The 20,876-nt window shown below is 38.7% G+C and overlaps 1 protein-coding gene across 1 annotated transcript in view; it reads right to left on the minus strand.

The window, feature by feature from the left end:
* The window catches only part of usp43a (ubiquitin specific peptidase 43a), a 170,584-nt gene that overhangs the window by 55,721 nt on the left and 93,987 nt on the right, over positions 1 to 20,876 (minus strand). Inside the window, exon 7 of the mRNA XM_084715618.1 lies at positions 4,566 to 4,734. Within this exon, the coding sequence (XP_084571744.1) occupies positions 4,566 to 4,734 (169 nt within the window). The remainder of the gene's footprint in view (positions 1 to 4,565; positions 4,735 to 20,876) is intronic.

Raw genomic sequence — 20,876 nt, forward strand, 5'->3', positions numbered from 1 at the left:
ACAAATCCAAGATATTCAATGTTTGAACTGATCAATTTTGGTTCTTTTTTTTTATAAATTTGATGCCTGCAACACGTTTTAAAAAAGCTGGAACAGGGGCAGACAAAAGAAAGCACCTGCTTGGATCATTCGACAGGTTAACAGATTTACTAACAGATGATAGTATCATGATAAGGCTTGAAAGTGGCATCCTTGAACGCCTCAGTTGTTCACAAGCATGGAGGGGGAGAGGTTCACCACTTTGTGAAAAACTGTGTGGGCAAACAGTCGAACAGTTTAAGAACAAAATTTCTCAACAAATAATTTCAAGGAATTTATGGATTTCACCGTCTACAATCCATAATATCATTAAAATATTTAGAAAATCTGGGAGACTCTGCACATACAGGGCAAGGCTGGAAACCAACATCATAAACTTTGACCCCTCAGGCAGCACTACATTAAAAACCAACATGTTTATATAAGAGATACTACATGGGCTTGGGGACGCTTTGGAAAACTGTTGTCTGTAAACTAAGTTTGTCACTGCAAGTTAAGACGCTATCACACAAAGTGAAAACCATACATCAACATCATCCAGAAACACTGACGACTTATCTCGGGCCCACGCTCATCTGAAATGAACAGAAGCAAAGTTTTTTTTTACAGTGACCCAAATTTTTTGGAATGGCGATTCTAATTAAAATAGTACGGTAGCAACTTCAGTTGTACCAAAATAGATTAGACTAAATAAACTAAAAACTGTCCTTTAATTATGGTGATTGATGGCTACAGTACATGGAGAGACTCAAGATGTTTATCACAATGTACAAAAGCACACAAGTCCTGTGGCCTGACAACAAATCCTCAAATGTCACATTCTGACATTATTAGGCCTTTAATAGAAATGTCTGTTTTCTGTGTTCACAGGCACAAGCACTGTGTACTCAGCAGCAGAAGACCATGCTGAGCTTTAACAAGGGCAAGAAAATCCAACTCCACATAACAACTGAAACTGGATAACTGAAGAGAAATAGGAATCCTTCCTTCCTTGTGTCAATAATAGGTTAGACTTTGTTGATCCCTGTAGGGAAATCTGAGCCCTCCTCACAACTTAAGAGCTCTGATAATGGGAATATTTTCTTTGTACACAATAAACCCCTAAGTATCAGAGGATTACTGTCAACCCTTGGTCAAGTGAGTGCTTCCATTAGTATAATGCTCTAAATAAAGCACATTAAGTCTCATAATGTGTTCAGATACATTACAGTGACAGATACAGTAAATTTAACTGCAATCCCTGAAACACACCTGACAGAGTGCTGCTAGGATAAATAACATTATGTGTGCATCATGAATGTGCCTCTGAAAAACCCAGCGGGAACTGAGTGGCCCAGTCACTGTGCACAAAGTGAAATACATGCACAGCAAAACATAAACAAAAAAAGTGTAGAGAATACAGTATGTTTACAGAAATATACCCTCCACCTCAGATTATTTATTGGGTCTCAAATTCATCCACTGAAGGACATTTTTACATCACTGATTATTCAGGTGTGTGCTGGAGTAAATGTAAATGGAGTAAATAATCTAACGTTGGCGTTTTCAGTAACATGAAGTATTATAAGTAGTATAGAGAATCACTGTAAGCTCAACTGCACTGTCATACGTCTGCCCTGCATCAGCTGTATAATCATTTGTAATGCTGTGGATTAATTTTTCAAGTAGCTGCAAATAATGATGCATTAACTTGGATCGGGTGCATAATTCCTCGCTCACTTTTAACCAGACTGAAAATGTGTTATCTTTGACAAGTCTGAATATTTTCCTCTTTTTGTATTTTCCTTTCCAGCTTTGTAAAACAACACAAATAGGGCAGGATATCATCGAGACCCTGCCCCTGAAACAAAACTCTATAGAAACAAACAAATCTATTCTATTTGGGGTGCTTTACACAAACATATGCTTATTTATTACACAGCTTTGTTAAATGAACAGTAAGGAGTATTTAACTGGTTATGAAATAGTCTCAATACTTATGCTGCATTATGACCAACATAAGACCATATGCAAGAAAATTGATGATTTCTATATTAGTGGCTGCCACTGGGTTGGATTCTCTGTTAAAACCGATGGAACAAGCCTGTTTACATTTTTCCAGGCAAAGTTACAGCGAGCAGTATGCAAGTCAGTTAAAAAGAAGCAAGAGGAGATTTTTACTTAGATCATTTTATTTTTGACAATATATATTTTGTGGGTATACGATAGAAACACTACTGCTTTTGTCCACAGGGCCCTCAGAATCACAACATAATATGGTTATAGTAGTTTGACATACTTGATTCTAACTGTGTGTGTGATGATGCCTACAGTGACAATATCATTACTGATGAGGAAGATGTAATCAGAGCATTTTCTTCTCTTATTTGCAACAATATTTAGCCGCTGTGGGACATTTATCCATAACAAAGCAACACAGCGACAACAAAAAGTCTCCATCCAGCTGCAGCTGGATTACTGCTGCTTCCACTGTTTGGTCCAACTGTGTTATTGTTGTACATAAGATGTATTCTAGGTGCTAAACAACTTAATGATGCTGCCTACCCTCGTTACAGTAGCATATGGCAGCCGATTAAACCTCAACTTTCACAGGCTATGTGCTTCAGTTTGAGCACATGTCCGGTCCATCCTGAGCTCCATGTCAGGTTTCTACACTGTCAGCCTCCAGCTGAATGGAAGTTCAACCTGCACAAGCTTAATAAAAGCAGTTTAGACAGTGGCATTCATGCAATCTATACGGGTCAAAGTCAAACAAAAATTGGATGTTGACATTGAGACAGCATTGGATGATGAAAGGGGAAAGAAATAAACGAGGTATTCTATTTGAGATGTCTCTGCAGAGCGGTACTTGAACAAGATCTAATAAACTGTCTCACAAATGTAAGATTACACATCCACAAGAGCAACCTCATAAAAGAAAACTGAGATAACTGAGTCTGCTGCAGCTGTGTGCTTAGGAGAAGCTTATCACAAGATTCAGCCTTAACTATACGATGAATAAACCGAGTACATGATATCAGGGGAATAATAGCAAAACAAAACAAGTGAAGGTATAATGACTAAGGTTCAGGTTCAGGAACAAGAACACGCCACATTCTGTCATAAACCCAATTACCTGTGTCTCTAATCCAATCACCTGTTCATACCTGTATAATCCTGGGGTGTGTATAAGACTGTCATGACACTGTCTGTCTAAATCTTTATGACTGTTGTAATTAAGTGCTGACTTTACATTTAAGTTGACATTGTTTGACATTAATCAAGCCAACAATGTCACTGTTATGACAACTTTACATTAAGCAAGACAAAAATGTCTTTGCATGCTTTAGCAACAGGTAACTAGCTAACCACTATCTGTCCATCAGCTAACCCTGTAAGTCACTGTTGTCATATAACATTTAATGACATCTTTACGACAAATCCAAAATGTAACATGTTAGTTGAGGCCAAGGAAATTATTCATGACACTGTTACAAAACAATTTGACAGTGTAATAAACCTTAATGACATCCTTATAACAATTCCAAAATGGAAAAAAACCTTTTCTTCACATAAAGGAAAATATCCATGACACATTTATGATGGTCTTATGATATTAATGATATGAATATTTTAATGAATGTTAAAACCAGTAAAATCAGTTTCATAAAACAGTTTCTTTAAGTTTGATAATGTCGAGTCATAACAAAGACATTATTGACTTGGTTAATATCAAGTTGTCAAACATCGTCAGCTGTCCATTGACTGAATGACACTTGCTAAAGTAGGTGAAGACATTTCTGTCTTGGTTAATGTCAAGTTTTGATTTTGTTGGGTTGATGACAAACATCCACTTTGCATTTAAATGACAAAATTGACTTAATGTCACTTAATGACAACAGGCATAAACATTTATATACAAAATGCTGGCCATAAAAGAAGAAAATCAAAACATTTAAATCTGCATGTACTTCTTCATGTTAATGACAGGTGTCATGACATGGTTATGATAGTGTCATGACAGTCTTATACACACCCCTTATAGTAACTTTTGATGAGAACTTTCTCAGTTCTCACAACTGTCACCCCCAAAACCCCATTCTTCTCCTGCTCTCTTCCTTCTCAGTGAGCAGCACAGCAGCTCGGTGGTCAACCTGCGGTCCCACAGCAAGAAGGTCCCAGGTCTTCAGCAGTCGTAGATCCCTTCCGAGGGGAGTTCTGCCCATGTTTGCTCCAGTTACCTCACACCATCACAGACATGCATGTTAGGGTTATTACTTCTTTACTTCTAAGGAGGATGAGGAATGACGAAGCACCAAAGCTCACTGAAGCTCAATCAGACATGTCCTACCCTGAGTCTCGGCCCCATGTTTCCTGCCAAACAACAAACCTAACCCACCCTTCATCCCTCTCCTCGACCCCTGTCATCCCCACATACACAACCCTCATCTCGTCCTTCCCGAATCCCCTCGACAATTCAAATGAATGACCTTTCACTCCACACATATGTTGCGGTCTTTGTTAGTGAACTTGAAAATCAATCTCACCTGACAGCCTGCTGCCCGGATCCTGCAGTGTTACAGATGAGGAGAAGGACCTTTGTGGAGCCGCCCTGGTTCAGGTATTCAGAGGAGAGGGTGCCAGACGGAGGTAACCTCTGACCATCAGGTCCAGCCGTGGAGGTGTAGGGGGAGGAGGGAAGGCTATGGTGATACCCTGAACAGAGCAGAGCAGAGCAGAGGGGCGGAAAGCTGGTTAATAAAGACTAATGTATAAACAGTGGGGGTGCAATCACACACGGTTTGTTTGTTTTTTTATATGCTGGCAGCCATTATGAAACAAATTGCACTTGTCAACCTTATGTTCACAGTTCAGAGAAGTTTTCTCAAGTACCTGAAAAATCAGTTATGTAATCATTCAAAACAACACTTTTCACTGCTGTTGTGAAAATAAACAAGGAGTGGAACGACTTACTATGAACAGAATTTTATTGAACCAGTGCTGATATTGATATTGCTCGTCAGTACCAATACTTATCAATTCTCCGATTTAAGGCTGCACAATTCATCAAAATACTATTGAAATCACAATATGTCCAAATGCAATATTACAAATGACAGAAGCTGCAGTTTTTTGATCAAGTAAAAATGTGTGACAAAACAGCGTTATAATGAACATGGTGTAGAGCTGTGGAGATGTCCTGGCCTACAAATGTCTTCCTCCAGATGTAAGAAAAAATGTTTGGTACAGACCCCAATAAATGTCATCACACACACACACACACACACACACACACACACACACACACACACACACATTTGTTAATGTGTGTTAATTTGTTAATTTTCTTTATTGTGATATTGCAATTAGCGCTGGCGATATGGTTTACAAATATAATCTCAATATTTTTAGCCTATGTCACGATATACAGTACATATCTTGATATAAACATTTTATCTAAATTATAGTAACACACTATAAATTCTCAATTAGTTTTTGCCCAGCCCAAATTGTAATCACAATATCCTTCAAAACAATTGCAATATGACCAGTCATGGACCAGTACACATCCTTACAATTGACAAAAATCTAATTCTATTTAAAGCAGAAATTATGGATATTAAATATGTAATTATTTATACATACTGTATGTTCATAACAAGCCAAACAAGGCTAAACTTCTTTAATGTACTGTAAAAATGAGTGTATATAGTCATTATTTCCTGTATGTCGTTCAGATTTCTCAATCAGCCTGAAATCATTTTAGTTTGGTCTTGTCATTTTAAACTGGTGTCCAGGTGTCTCAGTGCTGTTATTTAGTACTTCCATCCATTTGCTTTGCAATAAGAATCAATGTGTCTAACATGGAGGTTAAGGAGGTGAATAAAAGGGCAGAGTATTAGTTGACAAAAGGAAGAAACGTTATTTGGGGGCTTTACAATCTGTACAGTGTAAGACAATCTGTCCTCAGGCTTTCAATTTATGTAAGGAAAGCATCTCCCCAAAAAACCTTTTGACTTCTGAGAAAAATGGAAGATTTCTTTTTTCAGGACATTTTAATGCTTAAGTTCTAGTAAAGTTCAGGTTTCTTATGTACCCGAAAGAAATTCAGACAGTACATATTCTACAAAAGTGTTACTGCAATCAAAAGCTTTTTCTATCGAGCTGGGAGGCAGGTCTCAAATGGAAACAACTCTGGACACCTTGATGAGAAACTGCTATGCAAAGAGCAACATCTAATATGTGACAGGTTTACACTCAAAACATTTTAAGAAAATTTCCAGTATAACAGAATTGCCCCTTGATTTTTATTTACCCGAAGGAGCTGTAAGACCAATTACATCTCCTACCACACACACACACACATGATGTGATTAATAGTGGGAAATAGCTAAAGGGATGCAGGAGGCCCAACCTCTTGTCTCCCAGGAAACATAAACTTTGACATTATCAGAGGATTTAATTAAACAATGCTTGTTCAGACTCTACCATGCAATTAATCACTGCCACCTTCCAACATTACACACACACAAAACAAACCTAAACACACATGCAGCCAAGTAAGTGTGAACAGATGTAAAGCTAAGATGTAAAGCTTCCACAAAAGCAAGCAGACAGATCATTAACACACAAACACGCACAGACACACACACTCCAAGCTCCGTTCAAGACACAAAGGAATCGTGTGAAAGCAATTCTTGTCAGACAATGACAGAGGCCACATTTTTTTGCTAAATAACTGCAATTTCAAAAAGTAAATAAACCTTTTTCTTAAAAAAATTGAATACAAGTGCTGATTGTTAAAACAAGCTGAGAAAATGGAAAAAAGCATTGACTAATGTTTGTCTAAACTGCTACTAAATCACACGGAGGCGTTTTTCTTTCTTGGCAGACAGGAGCAAACCAATGTGACATTTTATGCATATTGCCTGCCCTTTAGATGGACAATTCATCTCCATCTTTTTGTCTTGTCACCCCTCCCTCTATCCTCTCTGTCACCTTTTACTCTGTTTTTCACTTGGGAGGCTGAAAAGTAAAAGACCAGACAATTTTGTTTCAACACAAACTGTGTAGCATGTTATCCAGCCAATAACCCTCCAATTATTTATTAAAGCACCTATAAATTTCTTGTTACATTTTAAGCCGACCCTTGCTGTAATTTTGAATGATTTGTTCCTTAGTAACTACACAGAATTTCATGTACCTTACTGGAAAGTGTTATTAAATGACATCAATTTAAAAGATTAGACAAAACCTCTTGTAAGTAGTAAAAGAAGCAGAAAGGGCACAGCCCTTGAAGCAGGGATAATGGTTATTCTTTATATTATTCTGCACATAACAACACAAGCATGACTTCTTGAAATAGTGTTTACTTTTTTGAGTTTTTATTCACATCAAAAGTGTCATATGTTGTGTAGATTGTAAAGCACCTTGAGGCAAATTGTGATTTGTGATTCTGGTATATATAAATAAAATTAACATGACTATATCATTTGTTTTGCCAGTGAGGTTTGAATCAAGATTATATTCAACATAAATGTTGAATGAGGTTGAGCGGCTTTTCTTTTTTAACTTTTTCAATATTCAACTGAGAGCAAATCTTTCCCCAACCTTAAAGTGCTATTAGTGCCAAAACATATCTAGCTGTTATGTACAGTATCTTCTGCTGCTATAAGAAGATACTGTTTCACAAGAGTGGATATTACAGGGAAAAACAATGAAATATCAATAATATAATGTTCAGCTTTTTAAGAGGAAAATTTAAACTATTTTCAAGCACTTTCAAGCCTATTAAACTTAAAATTTCCACCATCTTGAAGCCTTTATTGTCACATCTAAGTTACAATAAATACAACTGCAAATGCTTTTATATCAAAAGCAATCAATGTATATTGCCAAACTGTTGTTTTTCCTTTGGTTCATATTAACTTTGATTGTATGTTTTGGTCATAATTATTAAATGCTTGCTTGTTTTCAGATCAATGGATCAACAGTGGCCATAGTGTTAAAAATCCAGCATTTTTCAGGAGTTTATTCAGATTCAAGCCTATTCCTAACCTTGACAGCATAATAGTTAAAATTAAGCATTTTCCAAACTCTGTACAAACCATGTATTTTGTCTGTCAACACTGCAGAAACATTTAATATGAAAATGTTTCTTTATTATGTAGGCTAATATATAAACAGAACGTCTAGGGTAGTGTGTTGAATGGCATATAAAAAAATCAGCCCTGTTTTAACAGCAGCAGTATTTAGCAGTGGGTAGTTTCAAAATCAGAAAGTAATATATCATGCATGGTGAGTAGCGTGATTTCGCCCACATGTCCCGGGTGCGCTGGGAGAACCTCCTGCCAGACTCTCATTCTCACCTCCTCTTCACTTCCTCCCTGAGATGGACAGAGGACAGCCAGAGATGGGGGGAGGTGTTAGTGGGGTGGAAAAAGACAGAGGGAGGGAGGAGTGAAAGAGAACAGAGACCAGAGTGGATAGAAAAGTATAGAGTGAGAAGGCAAAAGGAAAGAGTAGTCACTGCTAATTTAAAAAAAATAATTCCCAAGTGACTAAAAGGAAATGTCCACAGACAACACAACTACAATGAGGAAGAACACTTGCAGTAAAGTGTAAAGCCACACATCATCTCATAATCCTACAGATTTCATGATCAATTAGCCTGATATAGAAGCGTTTGTTGTTGTTATTGTGACAATGACACGGTTGCTGCGAGAATTTGCTTATAATCTGCTTTTTCTAATTAAAAGATAAACATTGAGAATGACGTGAATGCGAGCGAACTGAGGGAGAAAGAGGCAGATGCACTGAAAGAGCGGATGTAGTGAGAGACAGAGGGACAAGAAGAGGCTCTTGAGGTTGGAGGTGGTGAGTACGGCGGCGTTGATTAAACAGCTTAGCCCTGAAGAGGATACTACACCTCCTCTGGCACTCTTCCCTCGCTGCTGTCCTCCATTTCTTCCTTCTGTATTATCTTACACTCCCTTCTCTCCCTGGCACTCTGTTTATCACTGCCACTATCTGTTTTCTCATTCTTTCTCCCCAAACTCTCAACTGTCTGACTGTTTGGGCTGAATGAGCCCTCAGCCTCATAGAGGGGGTCAGGAAGGGAGAATAAAATCAGTTATAACTACCACAACGGAAGATTTTGAGCATGTTTCATATCTTCAGGCTGTTAATGCAGTTAGTGCAGTAACTTGTGGCTCTCCCATCTGAATTAAACTAACATAACAAGATGTCTGTCACCAGCTTTGTGTGGAAATACCTAAAAAGATCAACCACTGGCAGAGACGGCAGCATCGGATGGCTTTACCTTAAACAGCTGGCTTTGATGAAAAGCCTCTCACTGAAGGAAGATGGCAAAAATCTCTGGAAGAATCCATCAGAAATCTCACGCCAAGTCAGCAAGAGCCTTTGAGAGCTTAGCTTTTTAACTTTGTAATTACTGCGCTAACTTTATTGCGGTACGCAAGGTGCCGGCCCTCGCAGCAGTGAATGTGAACAGAATGTGTAATCTGTCTCAGCTTAATATCATGACTTTAAAAACACCAATTGACTTGCTTTAATGAATTTCATTTGTTTATATAATGAAGAATTGTAAAATATCACTTCCATTAATGTCAGAATGGCATTCTTCTGCCTCACAAGTTATTGATATCACCTGTCAGGTTTGGCAACCACATTTCTCCTTGTTACAGTGCTGCATGAAATTGACCAATTTGCTTTGATGGTCTCCAAAATTATACCTTAAAAACAGTGCATTTCCCAGGATACAATAGTGTGCTTCAGTTCCCAGCATAGAAAATGTCTCAATATTAACAGCTACTCCTCACCACATCACATTTTTGTCCCCGCCAATGTTCAACCCAAGTCAGCACTTATGCTTACAACTGATTCTTATATCTAAACACAGTTAGGACTACAGTAAGCTTTCATACTTTTTTTTTTTTTATCTTGGGGACTTTTGCTAATCAAAGACACCTTAACTATGCCCTGAAATGCAACTTTATTCTTGTGAGAATTGCAAGGAGAGTATCTGCTAAATGATGGTAAGGCACCAGTGATTCTGACTTGGAGCTGTTGAATAAGTGTGCAGTGTCTCTGTTAATATTTATAGACAATGGGCATCTGCATCAGTTAGAGCTGTGCTCTTGATGGTTGTGTTGCTCTGCAGGAATCCAATCACACAAAAGCCTTACGCCTTATGTTAAGAAGATAATTTTGCTCTTTCACCAGAGGCAAAAGTCTTTCAACACTGATATCTTATTTTCCCAAACAGTTCTGTTTGTTTGCCACTGATGTGTAAAAATAGAAAATGAGTTGTGTAACAGAGAAAAAGCAGCAAAAAAAAAAAAAAAAAAAACTCAGAGAGGATTTTGGCCACATACTGACTGGAACTGACACTCCTCCCAAGTGGTCCAAGACCAAATGAGTGACCCCTGTCAGTGCAATCCACACACCTGACTAAAAATACCCAGGTGGCTACGGGACTGGACGAATCAGAGGTCGTGGCAGCAAACAGCCATCTGACCACAAACGCCCCTGTTGACAGCAAAGCACCTGAGCTCTCTGCCAACAGCGAAATAACGGATTAGGGAGGCAGCAGGGGAGGAACTAAATACACCTGATGCTGCCTTCTTACTTCTTCTTCTTGCAGTATCCCTCAGCTACAACCAGCTCGTCTTCCTACTGCTCTGCTCTTTTTGTCATCCTGTTTTGTTATAAGAAGGCACAATATTCTGTCAACAGTAGCCACAGTAGCCCCTGTTGCCTGCTCATATTACAGGAAAACAACACAAGATAAACAAAGCTGCGATCGTTGAACTTGGTCTGGGTATTTTGCATCTAGTTACATCATGTCTCAAATATTAGTTCAGCAACATGCCATACTCAGTCTACACAATAGTACTTAACATTTTAGTTGCTTATATATGTGCATAAAGAAGATAAAAATGGTAAACATGCTTTATTATGAGCAAAACAACTGTAAATAAAGGTTTAGCTTGCAGTCCTTAAATGAGAAGCTGAGGACAACATGATAGATGGCAGAAGAGGGCTCTGGTCATCACAGCCATAAGAACAGCAGACCTCTTAAGAAACTTCATCCACTGTAGATGTTCTCTTACTCGGTTCTCTCATCAATCTTTAAGTAAACAGCATAAACAGCTTGCACACAAAACTTTTAACACAGACAGTAAATATTTGGCTGGTTCAACTTACAGCTGTAAGTTAACTGAACTTAAGTAATTACTTTGAAGGGTTTTTCATATCTGCAGTTTGGTTCATTTGGTGCAGACCGGGGGGGAAATTCACACTGACTTTTTACAAAGAAAGAGGAGTAAACATGAAGCTATACACCTAAACTTCTAATGTTTATATATTCTATGGTGTCATAAAGAGTTCACAAAGAAATAACCAATTTCTAAGCATTATTTAGCAAATGACTGCATGTTAAGAATAATGACAAACAGGTAGAGACAAGAATAAGTGGTGGCATCTTGTCACCTACAATACACAGTGCACATGTGTGTGATAGCCACCTCACTCAACTGCTGTAACTCATACACGTGTTGTGTCATCACAGAGACGGCATTTCTGCTGCAACGCTGCACCTGCCAGCCCAATATCTGTCTGAACTGAGTTTTCAGAAAAGTTGTAAAGAGAAGAAAAAAATAACCAGAAAGCAGCATGATTTTTGTTTACTATTATTCAGAGAGAGAGAGAATGAGGGAGAGAGAGGGAGGGAAAGAAAGAGTACATCAGAAAAATGCACACATGGCTTGTAAATAATAATAATAATAAATCAATCATGATATCAATTTGATGGCTGCCTGAAAAGATTTAGTCTGTTAGTTAGTGAAATTGTCATTAATTAGGCTGCATCAGCTTTATACATTTTAGTAAAATGCACTCATAAATAAACAAATGACAAAAAAGGTGAACAAAGTGTTTATGTCATTTTGACAGTCCTGAGCATTTGTGTGCCATGGATGAATTGGGGTATCCTGTGTCTTCTGCCTTGCTGACTGGTTCACTTGAACAGTTATTGAACATTGGGCAGAGGAAGCTTTCAAGTCAACGCTCACACGGGCATTTGCACACCATTTGTGCTGTTCCACATTAGGCAGCTGAGCTGAGTATAGCTGTTATTTCCCGGATGATTTGAGAACACGTTCTAGAGGCAGTCATGATGATCAGAGCGCCGAGTGTAGACACACCAAATTTCTTTCTGCCTTCATTCTCTTCAGGTTATTTTAAATGATGAAATCTACTGGAGGGGCAATAGTTCCCCTGTGAATGTTCCTGGAATATCTTTTGCTTTTCTGCACCGAGTTTGCTTTAGGCAACCTGTAATTGCCTTAATGGAACTGCATGGGAAGTGTACTCTGCAGGGTTGAAATTGCATGTGTGATGTCTTTGTCTCAGTGTGACTCAAGTTGTGTACAAGTTCATGAGCAAACATGGCAGCGTGTTTAATGTGGAACATGTGGAACAATCTTGCCATCACATATAAAATAGTGATATAGTATTGTATAATATGAATTCATTATTTTCAGTTTTCACTGAAAATAGGTCTCGGTCCCTTTCTGCTCCAAGACAACACATTTAATTAACTACAACTGATTGTTTTTACAACATATAGAATCATAATGTGAAAGGAGCTGCTTCTAGTAATGATGATGATCCTGTGGAGAACTCTCACCAGAACCTGCTGCTCCCCTCGGCTTCATGGAGCTTTATACTGTGTTTTAGCTTATCGTTTAGCTGTCTGACCTGCAACTTTACTGGTGAACACAGTGGAACATTAAGCAGAAAATAGCCAGATACTTCCCAGAACCTGTTGGTTTTTATTTCAGCACCTATATTGACCAGCTAGAGTAGCCCATGTGAGCAGTGCAGCTCTACCATGCATCATCTAGAAAGTCAGGGTCATGCCTATTTTTTCTGCATGACATGTGTAGTCTGTAGAATATGTCACAGACATGAAAATATTGTCTGAGGGGCAGGTATTTTCCAGTGCGCGCTCTCTTTTCTCTTTTTTTCTCCCTCTCACCGTGTCTCACTGTGCTTTTGGGTTACATCTCTTTTCTTCTCTTCAAAACTCTTCTGCAAACTCAATGCAGAAAGATAGGGCTGGCAGTAACAGCACCGCAGCAGAAATTCTGTCTGTATGGGGACATCACATGTGTGCGAGCAACAGCAGTTCAACAAGGTAACTGTCACTCACAGGTAACAAGCAGACAAGGACTGTTTCTGATCCATGTCCATCATATCAGCTTAAAAGGTGAAAAACGGCCAAAACAAAATCTTTCTGATAAATAAAAACATGGCAAGTTATTAAAGGCAAAATTGGCAAAAAAAATTTTATCCCAACTCCTTTACGTAATACAATGTGTGATCTACATATTGCATCCATTCTATTATCTTCCTAATGTCCTGATCCTCACAAGAGTTACACTTAAAGATACTGACAGTGTGATTGTGGGAAGTGATTTGTCTGTTGTGCTGACCACATAAATGATGATTGTGTGTGTGTGTGGGTGAGTGTTCCCTCGTGCAGAACTAATACCTTCGCTGTAAGTAAGTGATTGAAGGATGTGACTGCCCTGATAAACACCACAGAGTAGTATCGAAATCCCTCACTCTCAGCCCACAGTGGGTTGATGGGAATGACACAGTGGCTTACCCTCAGCTCTGCGGTTCACCGTGACACGACCTGAACACTCAATAACCTGCTGGAGTGCTGTTTGTGGTGCCACGCTGTACAGTAAGTGTGTGGAGGAGAGAAGGAGGGGAGAGATTGAAAGAGAGACTCGATTACTGAATCTGTCTCAGAATGTAGATGCTGTTTGTGCGAGTCAACACACACACACACACACTCTGTCTTCCTTAGCCCAGTTGGCCTCTGCTCAAATCTTGACTGACTTCTCCATTATCCTGGAGACACGTGGCTGAGCCTGGCCTTCACTTTTTTTAATTTCAAGGGCACCAAGTGAACATCACAAAAAGTTAGCACGCTAAGCTTCCCTGAGCTCCTATTCAGCAGAAAGTCTTTTTCTTTGTGCAGCATTACAGAGCTTTATCACTCTATTTATGTGCAAATTGCCTGGATTGTTGGGGGTGAAATAGGATGCTATTGTGGTGCTCTGGACCTAATTGATTTTTCAGTGTTTTCCATCATGAGACCTCCTGCTGCCTTTTCCTCTAAATGTGAAACCTCATTATTGTACCTGGGAGCTATGCTGATTCAATATCCCCAAGAACGCTTACTGATAAAGTCGGGGCAGTCCGGCTCCCACACACTAACATGCACAGCAGGTTATGACGACACAGGAATTCCCTGCGTACAATAAACCCTATGCAGCACAACTGACTATAAAACATGTCAGTTACTTTAATCGACGCTGAGGTTTATATTCTCTATGCTTTACATCATGCTATTAAATGAATTACTACTCATTATTCATTGTTTCATATCAGTCCCTGCCATGCACCCACGCAGAACACACTGGGATCCCAAAGTGTTCCCTTCTTCCTCCTCTCCTTCTCTTTCCCATTATCACATTATTTCTTATACCAGCAACCGATGTGGAGGAGGAGGCAAAACAAAGTCAGGGGCAAGTAGAGGGCATTTGGAAAATTTATTTGCCAAGAGTCAAATATGAATGTTGTACTGCTTCTGCCTTCACAGCTGGTATGTTCAGTGTTCAGACACGTTCATAGATAAACTTCTCAATGCCTTCTCTGGTGAAATAAATAAATCAGTAAATTCAAAACAAATCTGACTCCTACAACAATGCTTAATTAATATATTTCAGTTAAGCAGACCATTGTAATATCAAAGCTCTTATACCTGCAAACACAACTGACTGTTAGACAGTTAGAAAGGAGTCGGTCTATCAGTCAGCCACTTTGATCCAGAAATATCTCAAGTGTTACATGCGCTGCTATGACATTTCAGTTGAGACACTCGTGGACTACAGACAATGAATCTTAGTGACTTTGGTGATGCCCTGACTTTTCCTCCAGTACCACAAAAAGGTTGACATTTTTGTCTTTTAGTGAAATATCTTGGAGGGATTGCCTTAAAATTTGAAACATATATTTGTGGTTCCCAGACAGTTAGTCCATCTAACTTTATTGACCCCTTGACCTTTCCTAGTGCAACCACGGTTTTCAGATTTAAGATTTAAAGTGAAATGTCTTGACAGCTACTGCAGGCTCGGGCGGTATGAGGGCGGTATAAAGGGTATACCAGGTTATTAAGAAATCCTAATGGTGTGATTTTCAATACCATCATAAGCAAAGACATAACTCTTTCTATTAAACTGATAGGGAGATGCTGTATTGTAGTGTGCAGCTTACATCTGCAGGGGTCAGTCTCTTTGCAGCAGCAAAGCTGAGCAGACATACGCGGCTTTCATTAGATGAAGAAACATGGCATCTTGGGTTAAAGTGACAGGACTAATAAGTTAAACAGAAGAAAAATGCCTCTGCCCCTGTTTTAGATTATTTTTAATTCAGTCCCAATGATAAAGGCAAGATAACACACTGCAGACTAATGACTGGTCAGAGTAGCATTGCCTTGTGAGTGTGAAACTTTAATGGGCATTACAGAGGACAAGGGGCAGACTAATTATTGTCTACCATCACAGAGTGATGGTGAGTGTGTGCTGAGCAGAGGTAAAGGTGAGCAGTGAAGTTCTCTTGTAAAGAGACATTGCTGTGATTTTACAGCTTTGAGTTTGTCAGTGAATAAAGGCCACAGCTTCTTAAGACTCAAGTAGAGCTCCTGCACATGTGTACATTGTTTCTCATCTGTGGGAATAGTGCTGCTACATTGTAGTTGAGCCAGTTAACACAAGTTTAAGACAAATACTGCCAAATACCATATACCCCGCAAAATGTCAAGACGGTATGAAGACTTGAAGTAATGGATACCAGCCAAGCCTTTCGACAGCTATGGGATGTACTGCCATGCTACATTCATGTTCCCTTCAGGATAAATTATAATAATGACATATTAAAAGTATAAAATGTAACATTATTGTATTAAAATGCCAAAAAATGCTAGACCTATATTATATAATTTGTTGAGCTGTGTGCTTGCATTATTCCAACCATAGTCAAATCTGTCATTTTTATCCAAGGTAACGGTCTGTTTCTTACTTGCAGCCAGTCGCAGTAATGCCCATGAAGACATGGGATACGTCGGATATGTCAGAGAATGACGAAAGAAGTCAGCAAACTTGAGTAAACATACATTACCTCGTCCATGAATATGAGTTCTACCATATCAGATTTTTCATCTGGACTGGTGGTTATTTAATTTGGAAGACAACTCCCATGAGGCCATACTACTTCACAATGTCATCAAAGACTATGTCTTTTGTTGTTGTTTTGCTGCGAGAGAGACTCCCTTCTGGCACTTACAGTCATATATTGTGTTTAACTTTTCCTCTTGTGTTACCAGCAGGTAAAAATTAAATTCATCCAAGGCTCAAAACCTAATAACATTCCCATGAGCCTCAGGTGTACTTTATGTTTAGTGATAACAAGCAAAGAGGTAACATTTTTGATGGAGAACTTCAGCATCAGTATATTAGGATTATCACTGTGAGCATGCTAATATTTAGCACCGACAAACAGCCTCACAGAGCCACTAGCATGTCTGACTATATTCTTGTTTACATTTTGTTCAGACTGAAAATAGCACTACTATGTTTGTTATAAAATGCAAGTGTGTTGGGGTGAACATGATATTTTAGGGCCAATTTGAGTAACAGATGGTCAATATGAGCCTGCATTTTTGTGTTATTGCTACTAGTGCTATTGTTGCTCTTGTTAGTTGTTACAGTGAGGTCAGTCCCTTGAATCTGAAAAGCCCTCTCGCTTGTGAAGAACACGTTTCAGCAGCAGCCTCTTTTGTATCCTCCACTGCAGGAGCAGCAATAACATGGTGGCAAAAATATCATTTTCAGGATCAGAGAGGAAAAGGAGGAGGGGAGTAAGCAGGGAGGTGTGATGATGAAGCCCACATCACAGTAGAAAATCACCATCTGAACTTCTTACTGCATGCCCAAGTTCTGCTGTGTGGTAATTTGCCTTATTCCTGCTTCAGTTCTTCCTGTCCTCTCTTGCTGTTAAAGCACATTTTCAGCTTTGTCTCTCTCAGTCTGAAGAGGACAGTAAATGGAGTACATTTCTGAGCAGAGTTTTGCAATGCATCTTGTTTCTACTGTTTAAATGTCACTTTACAACTGTCAAGTGACTGAAAAAATTTCATGCTGAGGTGGCTTGACGAAGACAGTCCTGGGAGGACATCAGTATGAGACAGCTGCCTGCTTTCAGACTGGAAAATTCATTCTTTGCCTCATGCTGATCTAACCTCTGAGAATACATTAGGGTTAAATTCCCTGTTTTACTTGCCAGTTTATTGCAAATTACACACATTTTGTTTTTGCCACTTCTGTCTTGACTGCTAGGGTTTGGCAAATGGACGAATATATCGTCTATCAACGATGGGCTGAATCCATTGCTGATTGCTTTTTTTGACCGATTTTTAGGGCGATATTTGTCATTTTATTTTGTTGATGTAAGAGTGACAGCCTCTGCTCTGCACTGCACTTTCATCCAGTGGCGAAGTTCACACCCACTCAGCCGACCACGAGTGAGCTGAGCTGGGTGACGAGTGAGAGGAAAACAGCCTGCAGAATCAGACTCTTTACACTCTTTTCACACAGTGAATTAAGGATTTATTTTGACCAAACCAGAGCTGGTGATTGCTGAAAGAGTGGACAGACTAACAAAGACAGTTTTGGTGAGTTTTACATGTTTTTCTGTCGAGTTTGAATTAAGTGTGTTTTCCAAGGAGTTAACAAGCCGATCAAGGTTGTCTTAGTTCGGTAAAAGAGAGAAACTTGAATTCAGAAGGTGTACAGTTCTATTTCTCAGTTTAAATGGAAAATAAGTGTGAGAACATGTCATTTCTAGATACTTTGTGAGTTTAATTTGTCTTTTGGACTTAGTGAACATACGCAGCATGCGTAACACAGTGAATTCACCGCTTGCACACATCTCCCAGCTGAGACTGAAGAGAACGCAAGGAGGTGGGAGGGGGACAAAGATTATTGCCACTCGCCGATGGATGGGCTGACGATGGGTGCTTGGAAAATATTGCCCAGCTCTACTGACTACAGTCAAATTTGATGATTTGTATTGTATATGTGACAATGCTAAATATTAGACTGGGCAACTACTTCAGTTTTCATGCGTGCCTAGCGGTTGATGGTAAGATGACAAAATTTCCAATTTAACAAGAGATCTTCAATCAGGCCTATATGAAAACGAACGATGGAGAAATAATGATACACAAAAAAATGAAAAAATATATGAAGTTACAATGTAGAGTAAATAACCAGTGAATAATTACTGTCCCTTTCAGCTTAAAAGATACAACATATGTTATGTTGCGGTTTATTTTGTTGTTCTTATTTATTTTGTGCCCTTTTTTTTTCTTTCTCAGCTAATTTATTAGTCACTTGGCTATGAGCTATCTTTTTATGAACTGCTAAAAAAACTATATTGCATGATTCAACAAAGTTTTTTTAAAAAAAGGATAAACAGGAAGGCAATTCAAGTACTCAAAAATATATTTAAAAAGTAAGAGAGGAAGGAAAAATAATGTATAAAAAGCCTTCATTGTAGTGACTAAAAAATTTAAAAAGTCATTATGTTTTGATCACCCTAGGTCTTTGTCCCTGCAATGAAGGCTGTTTAATATTCTTTATTTCCTTAATATTTCCTTCCTTGTTTTTCTTCTATTTTGGAGTGCCTGAATTGCCTTCCTGTTTATCCTTTTTCCCACTTTTTCCAAGGGCATCAAACACATTTTTGATCAGCAGTTGAGTATTCAGAGCAACCAGTCATCTTCTTTTTCTAGTATTAAAAAAAAATCAACACCTCAAAAGAATAATAAAAAAACAGTTAATAAAACGAGTGTTAATGGGTTGTTGAGCTGGTACACTGTTAGTTTAATGTTTGTGTAAATCATCTTGGAAAAAGATTTGTTCTCTGTTGTAATTATAACTACCACTCAAATCTAATTTTACATACATAAACTGATTTTCATAAGATTTTGAAAAACATCAGTACCTGAGGTAAATTAGCCATCTTCACATGTCATTCCACAGTTTTTCATTCATACTGTCTGCAAATTGCAAACTGAACCTCCTTTATTGGGGTGGCATATCTATGTGGGGTACATTTCATCATGTGATGAACACATTTGTATTTCAAATTAAAAAATAATATGAGACAGTAATACGAGAAGTTAACACAATGAAAGACATGCAGCCTATTCCCAAGTGATACATTATCATATTATTATCTACCACTGCTAACACTGTAGATGAAAACTTGGTGTCTCCAATGAGCACATAGGAAAGAATATTGTTGATTTTTTTTTTCTACTGATTCCCCACTGAACAGGTTTCTACTGATACTGCTGCTACGGCCCAGTGAGAGAATAAATCACAGGGAAAAAAAGACAAGATGAGTTCACTGCCTCACATACTCCCTTGTTTTCTACTTAAACTGAAACTTGCAAAAAGACAGCAATATGCATGCATGTTTTTTTCAGCAGGATTATGAAGCCAAAATAAACCAAAAGACATTAATCAAAAGGAAGTTCATAAATGTGTTTCAAACTTTTAAAGTAACATCACAAACAATTGGATATGTCATAAAAACTCAAAAGAGTAAAAGAAAAAAACTGAGTTGTGTATTCTGCATTATATTTTTGGTTCAAATGGCTTTCTCTGCAGTCATCCGTCATGGCAGCAGCAGGACTTTACTTTTTCACAGAAGCTGCAAAAACAAACTACATGATGGACAGTAGCAGTACTGTAGCTGAAGGGTTGTTTAGTCTGAGAAAGAGACCTCTACTCTACCTGACATATGTGATTAGGACCAACTCGGACAACTTGTCCCCAGAATATACAGAAACATTGATCAGGCTTGTGTGAACACATATTTTCTGTGTAAGCAGTCACTCCCTATTTCCTACCTGGCACAATATATTTAACCTCTGCTACTTTATGTCCAAAAAGTGTAAAACGTATGAATACATGATACATAATAGTCTCTCCAAAACTCCCACGCTTTTGTTTTTTGTTTTTGTTGTTTTTTTTTATTTGTATTCAAGTTTAAATTGCTATAAAATTAGCCTCGGTGGTATAAAGGTATGATGTTATACCAGGGTATTAAGAAATGGTCCGTTTTTCGACACCATCCTATAAACACGCTCCTCTTTCTATAAATGTTGTACTGTAGTGTGCAGCTAAGTAACTATTTATAAAAAAAGAAAAATGCCTCTGTCTCTGTTGAGGAGTATTTTGGATTTAGTGCCAGTGTTAAAGGTAAGCCAGCAAACTCTGCAGACTACTGAGTGGTCAAAGGAGCGTATCATGAGTGTGAAACTTCAGTGAGCGGGAGAGAGGGCGAATGGCAGACTGATTTCCTGTAGCCGGTGGGAAGCACTCCAAGATCACCGCCTAAGGATGGAAAGGTTACAGGGCCTGGCCAAGCTATGGCCAATCCTGCCCGTGGACGCGCAACAGTATCCCCCACCGTTTCCCCTCAGAATCGGCGCACCTTAACACGCCCCTCCGCCTCCTCAGGCCGAGCCCCGCTATCGCACCCGCCCGCATCCTCACTCATAATTGGCGACTCGATAGTGAGACAGATAAAGAATAAAAACACTAAAACTCTCTTTCTCTGGTGCTCAAGTCAAATACATCACAGTAAAGATCCTAGGCATTGTGAATAACTACTCTGCACAAAACGTA

Source organism: Lutjanus erythropterus, chromosome 3, assembly GCF_056507025.1.
Source record: "Lutjanus erythropterus isolate fLutEry1 chromosome 3, fLutEry1.hap2, whole genome shotgun sequence".
NCBI lineage: Eukaryota > Metazoa > Chordata > Actinopteri > Lutjaniformes > Lutjanidae > Lutjanus > Lutjanus erythropterus.